The sequence below is a fragment of the Oncorhynchus gorbuscha genome, linkage group LG18 (genome assembly GCF_021184085.1).
Source record: "Oncorhynchus gorbuscha isolate QuinsamMale2020 ecotype Even-year linkage group LG18, OgorEven_v1.0, whole genome shotgun sequence".
In the NCBI taxonomy this organism is placed as follows: Eukaryota; Metazoa; Chordata; class Actinopteri; order Salmoniformes; family Salmonidae; genus Oncorhynchus; species Oncorhynchus gorbuscha.
Window position 1 is genome coordinate 82,443,688 of NC_060190.1, and position 19,963 is coordinate 82,463,650.

Genomic DNA, 19,963 nt, shown 5'->3' on the forward strand with positions numbered 1-19,963 from the left:
CTTAGCGCTTCAAGCCTGCTCCTCAACCCTCGCTCTCTCCCCACCTGTAACATTTTGCAACATAAGCTACACTTCTCTGTCCATCATGCATGAGAACAACTAGCTTGCCTGCTCCATCCACACTGATTGGTGAAGTCATTTAATGAGCTAAAGGTAAAAATGGGTTTATTTCACAGTTTAAAAAAAGGAACAGAAAGGAGCAATATAAACCATTACTTTTTGGGGGTTAAATCCGGTTCAGAACTTTGTTTTGCTGGTCAGAAACTCTGGAACAGAACAAAAAAATAGTGGTTCTGTTCAAAACGAAACAATTGGGCAATGATTTCGGTACCAACCCCTGCGAAGCCCATGTTGTCACAGACGCTATAATGGCACAGATACAAAGATGAGTCCTCTACCGATATCTATGGCCCGTTGTGCACTCGCGTATCTGCCGTCTCATTGGCTAGAATGGTCCCACCTGATCTCGTCTCCTCCCGCCTGCTTTACATATTTGTGGACATCTATTGCCATTATTAGACTGGTCACTCGAATATCTTGTCGATATAATAGACAATCTTTGACCGAACAAAAAAAAAGCAGCCTTTTTACTGGACGGGTGAACGTTCACAAACGCCCCTTCTTCCTTATATGGGTGTTCATTCCACCCAGTTTCCTTTTTTTTTTTTATCCCCGCCTCTTTTCACTGAGTCAATTCGCCCCATTGCAGCCATTTTAATCTAGACTTCAGTTGCCAGTGGACTGAATGATGCTTGTTTAAGACCGTTGAAAGGTAAGGTTTTATTTAGATTTAAAAAATGTACGTCTCTTGGTAGCTGTCAGTGTTTCATCTAATGACATTTCCCTCCAATTCTGGGCTCCAATTTCGCGTTGAACGCAGGGAAAGCGTAAGGAAACAGAAAATCGCACAGCAAACTGTGTTGCTTGATAACTGAGAGGGAAGTGTGTGTTAACGTCAGTCTACTAGTGACCCGGCTGTCGCTAGCTAGCTTTGTGTGAAGTCTAATTTACGTCTTATTACTGAGATTTTAATTTAAAAATACATTGGATTTTCTTTGTTTGTAGTTTATTGTAAACCCCTTTCTGTTATTACTAAGTTTATTTGGTCATATTTAATTTAAAACTAGCTAGTTTTGGGATGGGAGTTACCAAAGGTTTTCATATGGGGGGGGGATTTGTTCCTCCATACCACAAGGGGCGCTACCACCAATGTTGGGGTCGTTATGTGGAATAATTCACGACTCGTTACTTCTAAGAACAGTAATCCATTACGTTTAAGACTAATTTATACCCTACGCAAAACTAAACAAACTACATGCAAAAAGTAAAATTTAACTACGCAAAATGGCAATAATCCGCTGTAGTTGTTTAGCAAAAAATACAAAATGTGAACAACTTCTCAATTTGTAACTCGGCAGAATTACGAAAGATCACCAATTTGCGTAGATTGTGTTCTTGTGTAATGGTATAAATAACATATTAGGCCTACTTTCCATCGAAAGTAACTTGGTATATCACAAAAAAATTATCAACATTTAGATCTCACTGTTCAACTGTTGTGGGGGTGAGCCGCGCCCACTGCTTTCCTGTGCTACAACTGGTCCACCATAGAGTTTGTAGTTTGTTTCGTAGTCTCTGATTAGTACTAGGATGCTCACATTATAGCCTACTACCTTTTGTAAGACAGCATCGCCTACATCTCTATGGAACAGCATGGGAAACAGTTGGTTGGCAGCCTATTCAGCACGGTGAACATTTCCCTCCCTTGATTGAATATTGAGTCGTCAAGACACTTTTTTGAAGACTATGTTATTGACCAAAGTGATATGGTAGCTAGTAGAAAATACTTTAGGGGTGGCTGCTAACTGTTAATAAATATAGCTAACTAGCATAGTTTGTCATTTGAGAGGTCTGTTTTCATATACTTGTGAAAATAATATAGTTTACTCTCATTTAAGCCTTTTTAAAGTAAAACTAGACTGAAGGCTAATTATTAACTGAGAAGGGAATTTTACCATAACACATTTTCACTGCACTTGACATTAGCGCTGTCAGGTCATTTTATATTTATATACCCAATGATTATTGATGAAGACCATGAAAATAACTTAATTTAAAATTTACATTTATTTGTTAACTTCAAGTCTACAAACTTGACCCAAAAGCAGCAAAGTAAAAGTAAGCCTGGTTTTCATGTAACGTCAACATCAGGAGAGATGGAAGGAGAAAAACGTACCTTTTCGGTATTATGTTGTGGAACAAACAGCTGATTGAAGGCGGTCAAAAAGATGACGCGTGTATTTTTGTAAGTATAAAAACGTAATAACTTTGTTGCTCCTTATTTCAGCAAGGTGTTGTACTGACTCTTCGTTGCCTAGGCAAAGCTCCTCCCCCTCCTCCATGCAGCACATGCAATCAGGAACGGAGGTGAGCAGAATTAGCCGTTAAAAAAATATACACAAATGTTTAGTCTGTTTTGCTATTAGAATGATTATATTGGTGGCCGTGGTCATTTGGATAACCAATGAAGACATCAAAAATTTCAAGACCGTCACAGCCCTACTTTGCGGTATACCATATTTTACTAGTATACAGTGCCTTGCGAAAGTATTCACCCCCCTTGGCATTTTTCCTGTTTTGTTGCCTTACAATTTGAAATTAAAATATTTTTTTTGGGGGGTGGTTGTATCATTTGATTGACATAACATGCCTACCACTTTGAAGATGCACAGTATATTTTTTTTATTGTGAAACAAACAAATAAGATTTTAAAAAACAACTTGAGTGTACTATAACTATTCACCCACCAAAGTCAATACTTTAGTGACACCTTTTGGAGCAATTACAGCTGCAAGTCTCTTGGGGTTTGTCTCTATAAGCTTGGCACATCTAGCCACTGGGATTTTTTTCCCCATTCTTCAAGGCAAAACTGTTCCAGCTCCTTCAAATTGGATGGGTTCCACTGGTGTACAGCAATCTTTAAGTCATACCACAGATTCTCAATTGGATTGAGGTCTGGCCTCTTGACTAGGCCATTCCAAGACGTTTAAATGTTTCCTCTTAAACCACTCGAGTGTTGCTTAGCAGTATGCTTAGGGTCATTGTCTTGCTGGAAGGTGAACCTAAGTCTCAGTCTCAAATCTCTGGAAGACTGAAACATGTTTCCCTCAAGGATTTCCCTGTATTTAGCACCATCCATCATTCCTTCAATTCTGACCAGTTTCCCAGTCCCTGCTGATGAAAAACATCCCCACAACATGATGCTGCCACCACCATGCTTCACTCTGGGGATGGTGTTCTCGGCATAATGAGAGGTGTTGGGATTGCGCCAGACATGGCGTTTTCCTTGATGGCCAAAAAGCTACATTTTAGTCTCGTCTGACCAGAGGTACCTTCTTCCATTTGTTTGGGGAGATTCCCAAATGCCTTCTGGCGAACACCAAATGTGTTTGCTTATTTTTTTCTTTAATCAATGGCTTTTTTCTGGCCACTCTTCCATAAAGCCCAGCTCTGTGGCGTGTTCAGCTTTAAGTGGTCCTATAGACAGATACTCCAATCTCCACTGTGGAGCTTTGCAGCTCCTTCAGAGTCATCTTCTGTCTCTTTGTTGCCTCTGATTAATGTCCTCCTTGCCTGGTCCGTGAGTTTTGGTGGGCGGCCCTCTCTTGACAGGTTTGTTGTGGTGCCATATTCTTTAATTTTTTAAAATAATGGATTTAATGCTCTGTGGGATGTTCAAAGTTTCTGATGTTTTTATAACCCAACCCTGGTCTGTACTTCTCCACAACTTTGTCCCTGACCTGTTTGGAGAGGCTCCTTGGTCTTCATGGGGCCGCTTGCTTGGTGGTGCCCCTTGCTTGGTGGTGCCCCAGACTCAGGATCTTTCAGAACAGGTGTGTGTGTGTATATACTGAGATCATGTGACAGATCATGTGACACTTAGATTGCACACAGGTGGACTTTATTTTAACTAATTATGTAACTTCTGAAGGTAATTGGTTGCACCAGATCGTATTTAGGGGCTTCAAGGCTAAGGGGGTGAATACATATGCACGCACCACTTTTCTGTTTGTAATGTTTTGAAACATGTTTTTTCATTTCACCAATTTAGACTATTTTGTGTATGTCCATTACATGAAATCCAAATAAAAATCTATTTAAATTACAGGTTGTAATGCAACAAAATAGGAAAAATGCCACGGGGGTGAATATTTTTTGCAAGGCACTGTACTAAACATTAGGAACACCTTCTTAATATTGAGTTGCACCCCCTCTTTGCCCTCAGAACAGCCTTAATTCGTCGGGGCGTGGACTCGACAAGGTGTTGAAAGCATTTACAGGGATGTTAGTCCATGTTGACTCCAATGCTTCACACAGTTGTCAAGTTGGCTGGGAGGGCGTCGTAATGATATAAATCATTTAGCCAACTGAAAACAGTCCTTTTACCAGATGAACTAATGACGAGCAGTTGATTGTTATTAAAGAGAGTCCAGACGTGTTGGTTTAGGACATGTCTCTGAATGGCCGTATAAATCAGACAACGCCCCAAGAGCGGATATCTAATCCTGTTGTTTCTACTGAGCTCGACAGGCCCAACACTTGAGTTAGGGCTGAGTAGGGATTGTTTTCTCATTAACTAGGTTATGGTTAGGGATTGAGTAGGGATTGTTTTCTCATTAACTAGGGTATTTAGGTTAGGGATTGTTTTCTCATTAACTAGGTTATGGTTAGGGATTGTTTTCTCATTAACTAGGGTATGGTTAGGGATTGTTTTCTCATTAACTAGGTTATGGTTAGGGATTGTTTTCTCATTATCTAGGTTATGGTTAGGGATTGTTTTGTTTACTCATTATCTAGGTATGGTTAGGGATTGATTTGTTTTCTCATCTAGGGTATGGTTAGGGATTGTTTTCTCATTAACTAGGGTATGGTTAGGGATTGTTTTCTCATTAACTAGGTTATGGGTAGGGATTGAGTAGGGATTGTTTTCTCATTAACTAGGGTATGGGTAGGGATTGAGTAGGGATTGTTTTCTCATTATCTAGGTTATGGTTAGGGATTGAGTAGGGATTGTTTTCTCATTAACTAGGGTATGGTTAGGGATTGTTTTCTCATTATCTAGGGTATGGTTAGGGATTGTTTTTTTCTCATTATCTAGGTATGGTTAGGGATTGTTTTCTCATTAACTAGGGTATGGTTAGGGATTGTTTTCTCATTATCTAGGGTATGGTTAGGGATTGTTTTCTCATTATCTAGGGTATGGTTAGGGATTGTTTTCTCATTAACTAGGGTATGGTTAGGGATTGTTTTCTCATTATCTAGGTTATGGTTAGGGATTGAGTAGGGATTGTTTTCTCATTATCTAGGGTATGGTTAGGGATTGTTTTCTCATTATCTAGGTTATGGTTAGGGATTGAGTAGGGATTGTTTTCTCATTATCTAGGGTATGGTTAGGGATTGTTTTCTCATTATCTAGGTTATGGTTAGGGATTGAGTAGGGATTGTTTACTCATTATCTAGGGTATGGTTAGGGATTGAGTAGGGGTTGTTTTCTCATTAACTAGGGTATGGTTAGGGATTGAGTAGGGATTGTTTTCTCATTATCTAGGGTATGGTTAGGGATTGAGTAGGGATTGTTTTCTCATTAACTAGGGTATGGTTAGGGATTGAGTAGGGATTGTTTTCTCATTATCTAGGGTATTGTTAGGGATTGTTTTCTCATTAACTAGGGTATGGTTAGGGATTGTTTTCTCATTAACTAGGGTATGGTTAGGGATTGTTTTCTCATTAACTAGGTTATGGGTAGGGATTGAGTAGGGATTGTTTTCTCATTAACTAGGGTATGGGTAGGGATTGAGTAGGGATTGTTTTCTCATTATCTAGGTTATGGTTAGGGATTGAGTAGGGATTGTTTTCTCATTAACTAGGGTATGGTTAGGGATTGTTTTCTCATTATCTAGGGTATGGTTAGGGATTGTTTTCTCATTAACTAGGGTATGGTTAGGGATTGTTTTCTCATTATCTAGGGTATGGTTAGGGATTGTTTTCTCATTAACTAGGGTATGGTTAGGGATTGTTTTCTCATTATCTAGGTTATGGTTAGGGATTGAGTAGGGATTGTTTTCTCATTATCTAGGGTATGGTTAGGGATTGTTTTCTCATTATCTAGGTTATGGTTAGGGATTGAGTAGGGATTGTTTTCTCATTATCTAGGGTATGGTTAGGGATTGTTTTCTCATTATCTAGGTTATGGTTAGGGATTGAGTAGGGATTGTTTACTCATTATCTAGGGTATGGTTAGGGATTGAGTAGGGGGATTGTTTTCTCATTAACTAGGTATGGTTAGGGATTGAGTATCATTGTTTTCTCATTATCTAGGGTATGGTTAGGGATTGAGTAGGGATTGTTTTCTCATTAACTAGGGTATGGTTAGGGATTGAGTAGGGATTGTTTTCTCATTATCTAGGGTATTGTTAGGGATTGTTTTCTCATTAACTAGGGTATGGTTAGGGATTGTTTTCTCATTAACTAGGGTATGGTTAGGGATTGTTTTCTCATTAACTAGGGTATGGTTAGGGATTGTTTTCTCATTATCTAGGTTATGGTTAGGGATTGAGTAGGGATTGTTTACTCATTATCTAGGGTATGGTTAGGGATTGAGTAGGGATTGTTTTCTCATTATCTAGGTTATGGTTAGGGATTGAGTAGGGATTGTTTTCTCATTAACTAGGTTAGGGATTGTTTTCTCATTAACTAGGGTATTGTTAGGGATTGTTTTCTCATTAACTAGGGTATGGTTAGGGATTGTTTTCTCATTAACTAGGGTATGGTTAGGGATTGTTTTCTCATTATCTAGGGTATGGTTAGGGATTGTTTTCTCATTATCTAGGTTATGGTTAGGGATTGAGTAGGGATTGTTTTCTCATTATCTAGGGTATGGTTAGGGATTGAGTAGGGATTGTTTACTCATTATCTAGGGTATGGTTAGGGATTGAGTAGGGATTGTTTTCTCATTAACTAGGGTATGGTTAGGGATTGAGTAGGGATTGTTTTCTCATTATCTAGGGTATGGTTAGGGATTGAGTAGGGATTGTTTTCTCATTAACTAGGGTATGGTTAGGGATTGAGTAGGGATTGTTTTCTCATTATCTAGGGTATGGTTAGGGATTGAGTAGGGATTGTTTTCTCATTAACTATGGTTATGGTTAGGGATTGAGTAGGGATTGTTTTCTCATCTAGGGTATGGTTAGGGATTGTTTTCTCATTAACTAGGGTATGGTTAGGGATTGTTTTCTCATTAACTAGGTTATGGGTAGGGATTGAGTAGGGATTGTTTTCTCATTAACTAGGGTATGGTTAGGGATTGAGTAGGGATTGTTTTCTCATTATCTAGGGTATGGTTAGGGATTGTTTTCTCATTAACTAGGGTATGGTTAGGGATTGTTTTCTCATTATCTAGGTTATGGTTAGGGATTGAGTAGGGATTGTTTTCTCATTAACTAGGGTATGGTTAGGGATTGAGTAGGGATTGTTTTCTCATTAACTAGGGTATGGTTAGGGATTGAGTAGGGATTGTTTTCTCATTATCTAGGGTATGGTTAGGGATTGTTTTCTCATTAACTATGGTTATGGTTAGGGATTGAGTAGGGATTGTTTTCTCATTATCTAGGGTATGGTTAGGGATTGTTTTCTCATTATCTAGGGTATGGGTAGGGATTGAGTAGGGATTGTTTTCTCATTATCTAGGGTATGGTTAGGGATTGAGTAGGGATTGTTTTCTCATTATCTAGGGTATGGTTAGGGATTGTTTTCTCATTAACTATGGTTATGGTTAGGGATTGAGTAGGGATTGTTTACTCATTATCTAGGGTATGGTTAGGGATTGTTTTCTCATTATCTAGGGTATGGTTAGGGATTGAGTAGGGATTGTTTTCTCATTATCTAGGGTATGGTTAGGGATTGTTTTCTCATTAACTAGGTTAGGGATTGTTTTCTCATTAACTAGGTTAGGGATTGTTTTCTCATTAACTAGGTTAGGGATTGTTTTCTCATTAACTAGGTTAGGGATTGTTTTCTCATTAACTAGGTTAGGGATTGTTTTCTCATTAACTAGGTTAGGGATTGGGTATCACTGAATTTAACACTAACATTTAGGTTTAGCGGTATCCAGATTTCCATACCATTTTTTTTTATACCGACCTTGTGCCATACTGAGATATTTGGTCATACCGGCATTGAGCACAAGGGGTGACATTTTCTATCCCCATGTACATGTAATATCCCATAGAGAATGCTAACAAGCACATTGCAGACATTTTTATTTTTATACAGTCAGACCTAAGCTATTTGCAGAACAGACATCCCAGCTTAAAGTTAAACAGGTAACTCAAAAATGCTATACAGTTTTCTGTAAAAAAAAAAAATATTACACAGCAAGGCTCTAGCTCCAGGAGGGGATTCTCTCTACTGTTAATAAGAAAGCGAAGCTTGATTTTTGGAAGAAACTAAGCTAGATCAGGGGTTCCCCAAACTTTTCTCTCAGGGCCCCCTTCCAGCATTGGGGAATGCGCTGCCACGTCTATTTCTATGGGCTGTTCATGACACAAGCTGTTCACACCCTTCTTGTTGACGGGGGACCCCATGGGTTCGCAAACTGCAGTGAGATTATTGTATGGGAGAATATACAAACACAGTTGAGATTTTGAAAAATAACATTTTACTGGTTTGTTTTCATTTTGATATGAGATGAAAATGTAATTAATTTAAGGTTATTTGTTTATATAAATGTACTTATTCTTAACCTGTCTAGGACTGGGGTTCCACTAGCGGCACCATTTCTTGTTGCCACGGTGTCTGATTTCAAAAATGTTTTAAAGCGAAAGCTCCACAAACGATTATGTTAGGTCTCACAGAAAAACCCAGCCATTTTTCCAGCCAAAGAGAGGAGTCACAAAAAGCACGAATAGAGATAAAATGAATCACTAACATTTGATGGTCTTCATCAGATGACACGAATAGGACTTCATGTTACACAATACATGTATGTTTTGTTCGAAAAGTTCATATTTATATCCAAAAATCTTATTTTATATTGGCGTGTTACATTCAGTAGTTCCAAAACATGGACTGATATTGCAGAGAGCCAATATGAATTCACAGAAATATACTCATTAAATGTTGATGAAAATTCAAGTGTTATGCATGGAACTTTAGATAAACTTCTCCTTAATGCAAGTGCTGTGTCAGATTTATTTTTAACTTTACACTAATTGCAGCATTACTGCAAAAATAGAAGAGGCAAGTGGAAGGGGGGAAAAAGTAAGGAATTTGTCTATCGGCCCTGCATTAAAGACTACAATTGGTTAAAGAAAATGCGATCAATAAAAAAAGTGCACCAATTTCATTTCAGGACCAAAAAATTGGCAGCCGTAAGATATAGATTGAAGAAAAAAAATAGGGAAGAGATTTTCAATGTACTGATTATATGGCACATGGTTTATGAACTGATAGGACGCCAGATTCAAGACTAAGAATTTTTCAATTTAAATTACTATACAAAATTCTTGCAAAATTATAACCATCTGCAGATTTTGCTGCGAAGAGACAGTCATTAGATAATTTATTATGGTGATGTCCATATGTAGCTGGATTTTGGTCACAGGTCCAGGAATGGCGGACGAATTGAAATATCTACCTGGAGCTAACTCTGCAGATGGCACTACTGGGCGATCTGAAAAGTCATAGTCAATCAATAATATAATACTTTGAGCAGAAGTGCTTATCTTTTAATTTTCAATCTGTAGGAACGGCTCAGAACTTTCAGATGGGAGGGGTTGAATGGAGCTGAATGGACTGGATGGTGTTGAGAGACAGATGGGAGGGTTGAATGGAGCTGAATGGACTGGATGGTGTTGAGAGACAGATGGGAGGGGTTGAATGGAGCTGAATGGACTGCTGAATGGACTGGACTGGAGTGTTGAGAGACAGATGGGAGGGGTTGAATGGAGCTGAAGGGACTGGATGGTGTTGAGAGACAGATGGGAGGGGTTGAATGGAGCTGAATGGACTGGAGGGTGTTGAGAGACAGATGGGAGGGGTTGAATGGAACTGAATGGACTGGAGGGTGTTGAGAGACAGATGGGAGGGGTTGAATGGAGCTGAATGGTGTTGAGAGACAGATGGGAGGGGAATTGATTGGACTGGATGGTGTTGAGAGACAGATGGGAGGGGAATTGAATGGAGCTGGGAGGGGTTGAATGGACTGGGAGGGTTGTTGAGAGACAGATGGGAGGGTTGAATGGAGCTGAAGGGACTGGATGGTGTTGAGACAGATGGGAGGGGTTGAATGGAGATGAAGGGGAGGGGTGGGACTATAATAACCAAGATGACTAAATATACTGTGTCCATAAAATGCATATAGGTTCAGAACCTTTAACCAAACATTTAAAAAATAAATGGAAAATAAAAATCGAACTGGATTGACATCAGAAATGGAGGAAGGCCAGGACTTAAAACAAACAAAATATAACTATTCTAAAATAGTCAGTAAAATGTATATAGTACGTATAAACTGGAAGTAGAAGCCTACGTGTTCATTTAGTTTATTCCAATTATGAGAGTGGTGGTAGTAGAATATAATAAAGGAAAATGTAAATGTTTAATCCATTTTAGAATTAGGCTGTAACCTAACAAAATGTGGAAAAAGTCAAGGGGTCTGAATACTTTCCAAAGGAACTATTGGAACATGCATACATACAGTGCCTTTGGAAAGTATTCAGACCCCTTGACTTTTTCCACATTTTGTTAGGTTACAGCCTAATTCTAAAATTGATTAAATCATTTATTCCCTTATCAATCTACACACAATACCCCATAATGACATCACAATACCCCATAATGACATCACAATACCCCATAATGACAAAGCAAAAACAGGTTTGTATAAATGTTTGCTAATTTCAACAACAAAAATATCACATTTGCTTAAGTATTCAGACCCTTTTAATCAGTACTTTGTTGAAGCACCTTTGGCAGTGATTACAGCCTCCAGTCTTCTTGGGTATGACACTACAAACTTGGCACACCTGTATTTGGGGAGTTTCTCACATTCTTCTCTGCAGTTCCTCTCAAACTCTGTCAGGTTACATGGGGAGCGTCACTGCACAGCTATATTCAGGTCTCTCCAGAGATGTTCGATCAGGTTCAAGTCCAGGCTCTGGCAGGGCCACTCATGGACATTCAGAGACTTGTCCCGAAGCCACTCCTGCATTGTCTTGGCTGTGAGCTTAGGGTCGTTGTCCTGTTGGAAGGTGAACCTTCACCCCAGTCGGAGGTCCTGAGTGCTCTGGAGAAGGTTTTAATCAAGGATCTCTCTGTACTTTGCTTCGTTCATCTTACCCTCGATCCTGACTAGCCTCCCAGTCTTTTCCGCTGAAAACCATCCCCACAGCATGATGCTGCAACCACCATGCCTCACCGTAAGGATGGTGCCAGGTTTCTTCCAGACGTGACACTTGGCATTCAGGCCAAAGAGTTCAATCTTGGTTTCATCAGACCACAGAATCTTGTTTCTCATGGTCTAAGACAATTTAGGTGCCTTTTAGCAAACTATAAGTTGACTGTCATGTGCCTTTTTTTTACTGAGGAATTGCTTTCGTCTGGTCACTCTACCATAAAGGCCTGATTGGTGGAGTGTTGCAGAGATGGTCCTTCTGGAAGTTTCTCCCATCTCCACAAACCATCGGGTTCTTGGTCCCCTCCCTGACAGATGCCCCTCTCCTCCGGTTGCTCAGTTTGGCCGGGCAGCTCTAGGAAGAGTCTTAGTAGTTCCAAACTTCTAACATTTAAGAATTATGGAGGTCACTGTTTTGGTACCCTTCCCCAGATCTGTGCCTCGACACAATCCTGTCTCGGGTGGTCTACAGAGAATTCCTTTGACCTCATGGCTTTGTTTTTCCTCTGACATGTACTGTCAACTGTGGGACCTTGTATAGACAGGTGTGTGTGCCTTTCCAAATCATGCCCAATCATTTCAATTTGCCACAGGTGGACTCCAAGTTGTAGAAACATCTCAAGAATGATCAATGGAAACCGGATTCACCTGAGCTCAATTTCAAGTCTCATAACAAAAGGACTGAATACTTATGTAAATATTTCAGTTGTTAATTTTTTTAATACATTTTGTTTGTTATTATGGGGTATTGTGTGTAGATTGATAAGGAATGTTGTTTATTTAATACACTTTAGAATAAGGTTGTAACGTAACAAAATGTGGAAAAAGTCAAAAGGGTCTGAATACTTTATGTATATATTAAAAATAATAATAATAATATGTGGAAATGTCTTAAGCTATTTTGGCTTTGGGCTGTTGTGTGTAGATTGCTGAGGATTTTTTTTTTATGTAATCATTTTTAGAATAAAATGTGGAAAAGTCAAGGGGGTCTGAATAATTTCTGTGTATCTGTATTTATATTACCAGTCAACATTTTGGACACAACTACTCATTCAAGGGTTTTTCTTCATGTTTACAATTTTCTACATTGTAGAATAATAGTGAAGACATCAAAACTATGAAATAACACATGGAATCATGTAGTAACCAAAAAAGTTTTAAACAAATAAAAAAATATTTGAGATTCTTCAGAGAAGCCACCCTTTGCCTTGTTGACAGCTATGCCCACTCTTGGCATTCTCTCAACCAGCTCTACCTGGAATGCTTTTCCAACAGTCTTGAAGGAGTTCTCACATATGCTGACCACTTGTTGGCTGCTTTTCCTTCACTCTGTGGTCCGACTCATCCCAAACCATCTCAATTGGGTTGAGGTCAGGTGATTGTGGAGGTCAGGTCATCTGATGCAGCACTCCATCACTCTCCTTGGTCTGCAGCACTCATCACTCTTTCTTGGTCAAATAGCCCTTACACAGCTTGGAGTTGTGTCGGGTCATTGTCCTGTTGAAAAACAAATGATAGTCCCACTTGATGCAGAATGCTGTGTTAGCGATGCTTGTTAAGTGTGCCTTGAATTCAAATTAATTCACTGACAGTGTCACCAGCAAAGCAACATCACACCTCCATGCTTCATGGTGGGAACCACACATGCAGAGATCATCTGTTCACCTACTCTGCTTCTCACAAAGACATGGCCAAAAATCTCCAATTTGGACTCATCAGACCAACGGACAGATTTCCACCGGTCTAATGTCCATTGCTTGTGTTTCTTGTCCAAGCAAGTCTCTTCTTATTGGTGTCATTTAGTAGTGGTTTCTTTGCAGCAATTTGACCATGTAGGCCTGATTCACACAGTCTCCTCTGAACTGTTGATGTCTGTTACTTGAACTCTGAAGCATTTATTTGGGCTGCAATTTCTGAGGCTGGTAACTCTAATTTATCCTCTGCAGCAGAGGTAACTCAGGGTCTTCCTTTCCTGTGGCTGTCCTGTGGCTGTCCTCATGGGAGCCAGTTTCATAACGCTTGAAAATAACCTCACACTCAACGTCAACAAAACTAAGGAGATGATTGTGGACTTCAGGAAACAGCAGAGGGAACACCCCCCTATCCACATCGATGGAACAGTAGTGGAGAGGGTAGCTAGTTTTAAGTTCCTCGGCATACACATCACAGACAAACTGAATTGGTCCACTCACACTGACAGCGTAGAAAGTGAAGAAGGCGCAGCAGCGCCTATTCAACCTCAGGAGGCTGAAAAAACATCGGCTTGTCACCAAAAGCACTCACAAACTTCTACAGATGCACAATCGAGAGCATCCTGGCGGGCTGTATCACCGCCTGGTACGGCAACTGCTCCGCCCTCAACCGTAAGGCTCTCCAGAGGGTAGTGAGGACTGCACAACGCATCACCGGGGGCAAACTACCTGCCCTCCAGGACACCTACACCACCCGTTGTTACAGGAAGGCCATAAAGATCATCAAGGACATCAACCACCCAGAACCACTGCCTGTTCACCCAGCTATCATCCAGAAGGCGAGGTCAGTACAGGTGCATCAAAGCTGGGACCGAGAGACTGAAAAACAGCTTCTATCTCAAGGCCATCAGACTGTTAAATAGCCACCACTAACATTGAGTGGCTGCTGCCAACACACTGTCATTGACACTGACCCAACTCCAGCCATTTTAATAATGGGAATTGATGGAAATGATGTAAATATATCACTAGCCACTTTAAACAATGCTACCTTATATAATGTTACTTACCCTACATTATTCATCTCATATGCATATGTATATACTGTACTCTACAACATCGACTGCATCCTTATGTAACACATGTATCACTAGCCACTTTAACTATGCCACTTTGTTTACTTTGTCTACACACTCATCTCATATGTATATACTGTACTCGATACCATCTACTGTATGCTGCTCTGTACCATCACTCATTCATATATCCTTATGTACATGTTCCTTATCCCCTTACACTGTGTATAAGACAGTAGTTTTGGAATTGTTATTTAGATTACTTGTTGGTTATCACTGCATTGTCGGAACTAGAAGCACAAGCATTTCGCTACACTCGCATTAACATCTGCTAACCATGTGCATGTGTATGTGACAAATAAAATTTGATTTGATTTGATGGTTTTTGCGACTGCACTTGAAGAAACAACTTTAAAGTTCTTGAAATGTTCCGGATTGACAGACCATGTCTTAAAGTAATTTCTCTTTGCTTATTTGAGCTGTTCTTGACATAATATGGACTTGGTATTTTACCAAATAGGGGCATCTTCTGTATACCAGCCCTACCTTGTCACAACACAACTGATTTTCCTCAAACGCATTAAGAAGGAAAGAAATTCTACAAGTTAACTTTTAACAAGGCACACCTGCCAATCTAAATGCATTCCAGGTGACTACCTCATGTATCTGGTTGAGAATGTCAAGTGTGCAAAGATATCAATGTAAAGGGTGGCTACTTAGAAGAATGTCAAATATAAAATATATATTAACTTAACACATTGTTTTTTTTGTCTGGCAAGTCGGGAGTATTTTTCACTTGCCTGAAGATTATGATCACTTGCCCGTAAATTATTATGATTAGCTATTTACATGCAGAAATGCCATATACAATATTGCCTTCCTTTCAGAGGAGGAACCGGATTCTTGGTATTTTGGTTGACTCTATGGAAGAAAAAAAATCGGAGCAAGCTCAACTTGCTCAACTGCCATACATTGTCGGTCTTTCACTTACAATACTGGGGAACCAGAAAGATCAGCTTTAGGCTACTGTAATTCTTTGCACTTTGTTGTTTTCGCCCCCCCCCCACCTCTATTTGTCTTTGTTTCACCTGTCCAATAGGGCAACCTCAGCGCATGCTCAACTTGCATGACTGCTCAGTTTACTTTGCTCAGGCAAAAAGGCAACCCTTTGTGTCAATCCCTGAAATGTTATATCAACTTGCTAATTGGTTGCATTTGAGAATGTTAAGTACTCATTGGTAACTGAATACAAACCTTGACTGAGTACTTGTGCCCATCCCTACTAGCTAAACAATTAAGTTATTTATGGCTTGGAAAGCCAAGTCTGCTTATGTTTAGCTTTCGTACATGTTTGTGCAGATAGTCACATTGTTTCTTCTTTTACAATTGAAATAAGTGCTTGAATTCAGTCCCAACCCATAGAAGTGATCCCCTTTAGGTACCCTTTCCAGCCTACAGCAGTAAGCATGCATTCGTTTTTACTTTGTCTTCTCAATTATTATTTTTTTCTTGGAAACTGCTACTCTCAATTCTCTCAACAGGGTGAAAAGCAAGACAGACTTCGGGAGCTCTCAAACATTTTACCTCAAGGCAGATGTCATGAATTACACAGACCCGATTGTGGAGAAGGCCGTCAACTCCTGGTCCAGAATCGCCTCGGCTGGACAGACTGTCCTTTTAGAGACATTACAGATCCTCAACCCCATGTCAAAGGATCTCTCGGACACCGAGGAACTAGTAACCTTTCTCCAAGGGCTTAAAGAAGAAGGCCACAAGCCCACAGTGCTACGAAGCAAAGATGTTTATGGATATAGATCCTGTACAGCCAGAACACTACCAGAAGAGATGTGCTGTACAGACACGACTAGCAAGGGCTCAAGGACAGGCAAGAAGAGGGGAAGGAAGAAGAAGGAGTCTAACAAGTACGCATCGTGGACTACTAGTGCATCAGAATCTCACAAAGGATCTGTCTTTTCCCGACCTCCGGTTATGACTATTGAACCTCCACTGATACACCAATGTCTGAAACTAACAAACATTACAGGTTTGACGAGAGGCCACACCGCAAGACTACAGATTCACTCTCAACTTTCAGGGATACCGTTGCAGAACATGGGTAGAACACCAAAGGCAATGGCATTGGTCGGTCAAAGGTATCATCCCTCCTGTCCGGAATGGAACGGGGCCCTTATCGGAGACTCCGCCCCAGTGATGTATCAAAACGGCCGAGGAGTTTACAACTACAAGATTGACGTGTCAAACCACAGACGGTCCTGGAGGGACGACCAGTCTCTGTGGGTGATGAACAATCAGGAGCAGTGTCGTCTGGATGAGAACAGCCTGCGGTGGAAGGTGGTCAAAGTGGACGACTGCATCACAGTGGAGGAACTGAGGAGGAAGGCCCAGAGGATCCTGCAGGTGAATCTGTCCCCTGTGATAGAGATACGACCGCTATATGAAACTGTAGCAGAATACCAGCGTGAGATCTCCAGTGACTTCTTGGTTTAGGCCTAGCGTTCATTTTGCAACACGGCTTGACTGAGCACGCTGAGGTTTGACTTTTACTGTTGGAGCCAGAAGGGGAACATTACGTCGGCATCGTCTGACTACAGTAAAGTATGTTTCTTGTATTGTGCAACGACGGGATGATGCCATGGATCTAACGTGTCAACAGGACTGACGCAGAAGTTACACAAGGTGGTGCTTGAAAGACACTCCATAGACCTTACAGTGCAGAATGGGGCACATTTTTAGTTGATTTTTTTACGAGCTTCTGTTTTGTACCTTGAGGTAAACCTTGAGATTTGGTAAACGGTGTCACTGTCGGACCACTTTTCTTGCAAGAACAAAAATCAAATAAAATGTTTACCCTATTTGGTCTAGCCTACACGACAGTTTGCTGATTTTTGGTCACCTGAAATGAATGTGCAAGACTTCTCTTGGTTTAGCTCTTCCTGTTGTCTCATTTGATTGCCATTCTTATCTGCTTTTGTGTAGTCTAGACTGTTTCATTGAGTTTAAACTTTGACGGCCTCAGATTTATTCTGTGTTTTCTGAATGTAAGCACTTGAATCGTAGCAATTCCATTGCAGGACTAAGTTTAAAATGGCCTTATTCTTTTTAACTAAAATAAATAGTATTTTTGTAGTGGCTTTTTTAAAATATATATTTAATTGTATTTTCTCTGGGCAAAGCATTTAATAGCATCATCAACCATCCTCTTCATCTTTGAAGTATTTTATTGAACCTGGATTGCAGAATTATTCCAGACTTTTGAAAATTGGAAACATGGAACAGATATTCGTTTTAGATCGGATGCTAACTTTGCATCGGTGCTAACTGGGAACCAGCTAAATCTGGCCATTTGTGAAGAAGTTGCCACAAAGTGTTTTGTGATCCATCTTTCATCATTAGTTTAGTTGAATGGTTTCAGACATGTTGTTTTCATTACTTATTTTAAGTTTGGTTTGAACATGTTGTATTGTAGTGGCACAGTCCATCAAGGGTAGCCTACTTCAGGGGTCCTGTCCCAAATGGCACCTTTTTCCCTTTATAATGCACTACTTTTGACCCGGGTCCCAGGTTCTGATCAAATGTAATGGACTGAATAGGGTGCTATTTGTGAAACATCCATAATTCTGTTTTAGCAACTCTTTAGTGTTTTATTTGTATTGGCTTGCTGCGTCTTCATCTGGATTTAATTTAACATTTTCACCATCCCAGAATTTGCAGAACAAAAGTACAGTCAAATTAAGGAATGGGTTAAGTTTAAGGTTTTTGTTAGGTCGGGTTTAATGTTAGGGAAAGTGAAGTGTTCAAATGTTTTGAATCATGTTGTGGCCCAAAAATCAGGGCCGTAAGTTGATCCTTTGTTGCCATATGTTGAAAATATTGTAAATGTTACTGAGTGGTTGCGTTCAGGCCAGGAAACAACCAGTCATTGCGATTGCCAAAGGCGTTCTTCGAGAAAAGGACAGCAGATTACTATGGCTGTAAAATGTGTTTTTTGTGTTTCCATCCAATCTTAATTTCAGTGTACTGATATAAAATGACTAAATGAAGTTGCCATGTTATTTTGAACCAGGGTATGTATGTATGTATGTATGTATGTATGTATGTATGTATGTACAATAGGTCATGGGTTTTATACAACACTTATTTGCAGCAAATACATTTTTTCACGGGATCTTTAAAGCCTAATTTATACCTCATGCAAGTATGCAACGCAAGAACGTAATTATCTACTCAAAATGGCGATCCTGCATAGTTTGCAGCCCTGCAATTTGTATGTACGCAGAATGGCCATTTGTATGTATGTATGATATGTTGTGTTATTTGCGTTACTATGTGTCTTGTATAGATAAGTACTCTTGTCATGACACAGTGCTGCAGTTTCTGTACCAACCGTGTGTCTCCCAGATGTGTCCGATTTGTTGCAGTTGGTTGAAATTTGCTGAACAAAACTGTACAGTGTGTGTGTGGATTAAATTTTATACAGAAATTGCTCAATAAAATGAATCTAAAAAGGCATTTGAATGAGATACCCGAGGGTGTGGAGTCTACTTCTCCGAGGGTGTGGAGTCTGCAGCCCTCTCCAGAATGGCCATTTTGCTTCGAGGTTATTTGCTTTGCACTCGTGTGGAGTCTACTTCTCCGAGGGTGTGGAGTCTACTTCTCCGAGGGTGTGGAGTCTACTTCTCCGAGGGTGTGGAGTCTACTTCTCCGAGGTGTGTCTCCCAGATTCTCCGATTGTGCAGTTGGTCTACTTCTCAAAACTGAGGGTGTGGAGTCTAAATTTTCCGAGGGTGTGGAGTCTACTTCTCCGAGGGTGTGGAGTCTACTTCTCCGAGGGTGTGGAGTCTACTTCTCCGAGGGTGTGGAGTCTACTTCTCCGAGGGTGTGGAGTCTACTTCTCCGAGGGTGTGGAGTCTACTTCTCCGAGGGTGTGGAGTCTACTTCTCCGAGGTGTGGAGTCTACTTCTCCGAGGGTGTGGACGTACCATCAATACTTGACTTCCTTTCAGACTTCCTTGGTCAAGTATATCATATGTCAAATACCGGAGCTGCACTTGATTTAGTTTGCCCTGTCCAATGGAACCAACAGTGGTGTCAACTCCTGTACCATTTATATTAACTTTAACTATATTCCTTTCTATTTTATTTAACCAGGTAGGCCAGTTGAGATAAGTTCTCATTTACAACTGCGACCTGGCCAAGATAAAGCAGTGCGACACAGAGTTACACATGGGTTAAACACACATACAGTCAATAACACAACAGAAAAGTCTGTATACAGTGTGTGTGCAAATGAGTTAAGGCAATAAATAGGCTAATAGTGGCGAAGTAATTACAATTTAGCAATTTACACTTGGAGCGATGGATGTGCAAGTAGAAATACTGGTTTGAAAAAGAGTAGAAAAACAAATATGGGGATGAGGTAGGTAGGTGGTTGGTTGGATGGGCTATTTACAGATGTGCTGTGTACAGCTGCAGCAATTGGTAAACCGCTCTGACAGCTGATGCTTAACATTAGTGAGGGAGATATGAGTCTCCAGCTTCAGTGATTTTTGCAATTCGTTCCAGTCATTGGCAGCAGAGAACTGGAAGGAGAGGTGGCCAAAGCAGGTGTTTGCTTTGGGGATGACCAGTGAAATACATCTGCTGGAGCGTGGAGATGCTTAATGTGAGTCTGGAAGGAGAGTTTACAGTCTAGCAGTTGGAGGCCACGGAAGGAGTGTTGTTTG

At 40.3% G+C, this 19,963-nt stretch overlaps 1 protein-coding gene across 2 annotated transcripts; it reads left to right on the forward strand.

Annotated features, from left to right (window-relative positions):
* The first annotated feature begins 684 nt into the window (after positions 1 to 684).
* On the forward strand, positions 685 to 18,280 carry LOC124003333. Of its 2 annotated transcripts, XM_046311490.1 has the most exons (3): positions 703 to 772; positions 2,348 to 2,427; positions 15,761 to 18,280. In XM_046311490.1, the coding sequence occupies exon 3, from the start codon at positions 15,819 to 15,821 to the stop codon at positions 16,725 to 16,727; it is 909 nt and encodes a 302-aa protein (XP_046167446.1). In that variant the 5' UTR covers positions 703 to 772; positions 2,348 to 2,427; positions 15,761 to 15,818; the 3' UTR covers positions 16,728 to 18,280. The 2 variants fall into 2 exon arrangements, with proteins under 2 accessions (XP_046167447.1, XP_046167446.1); XM_046311491.1 differs by lacking the exon at positions 2,348 to 2,427 and having other exon boundaries at positions 685 to 772.
* The last annotated feature ends 1,683 nt before the right edge of the window (positions 18,281 to 19,963 follow it).

Excerpts from the sequence above, each read along its gene's own strand:
- LOC124003333 (XM_046311491.1), top strand. The coding sequence starts at position 15,819 with ATGAATTACACAGACCCGATTGTGGAGAAGGCCGTCAACTCCTGGTCC.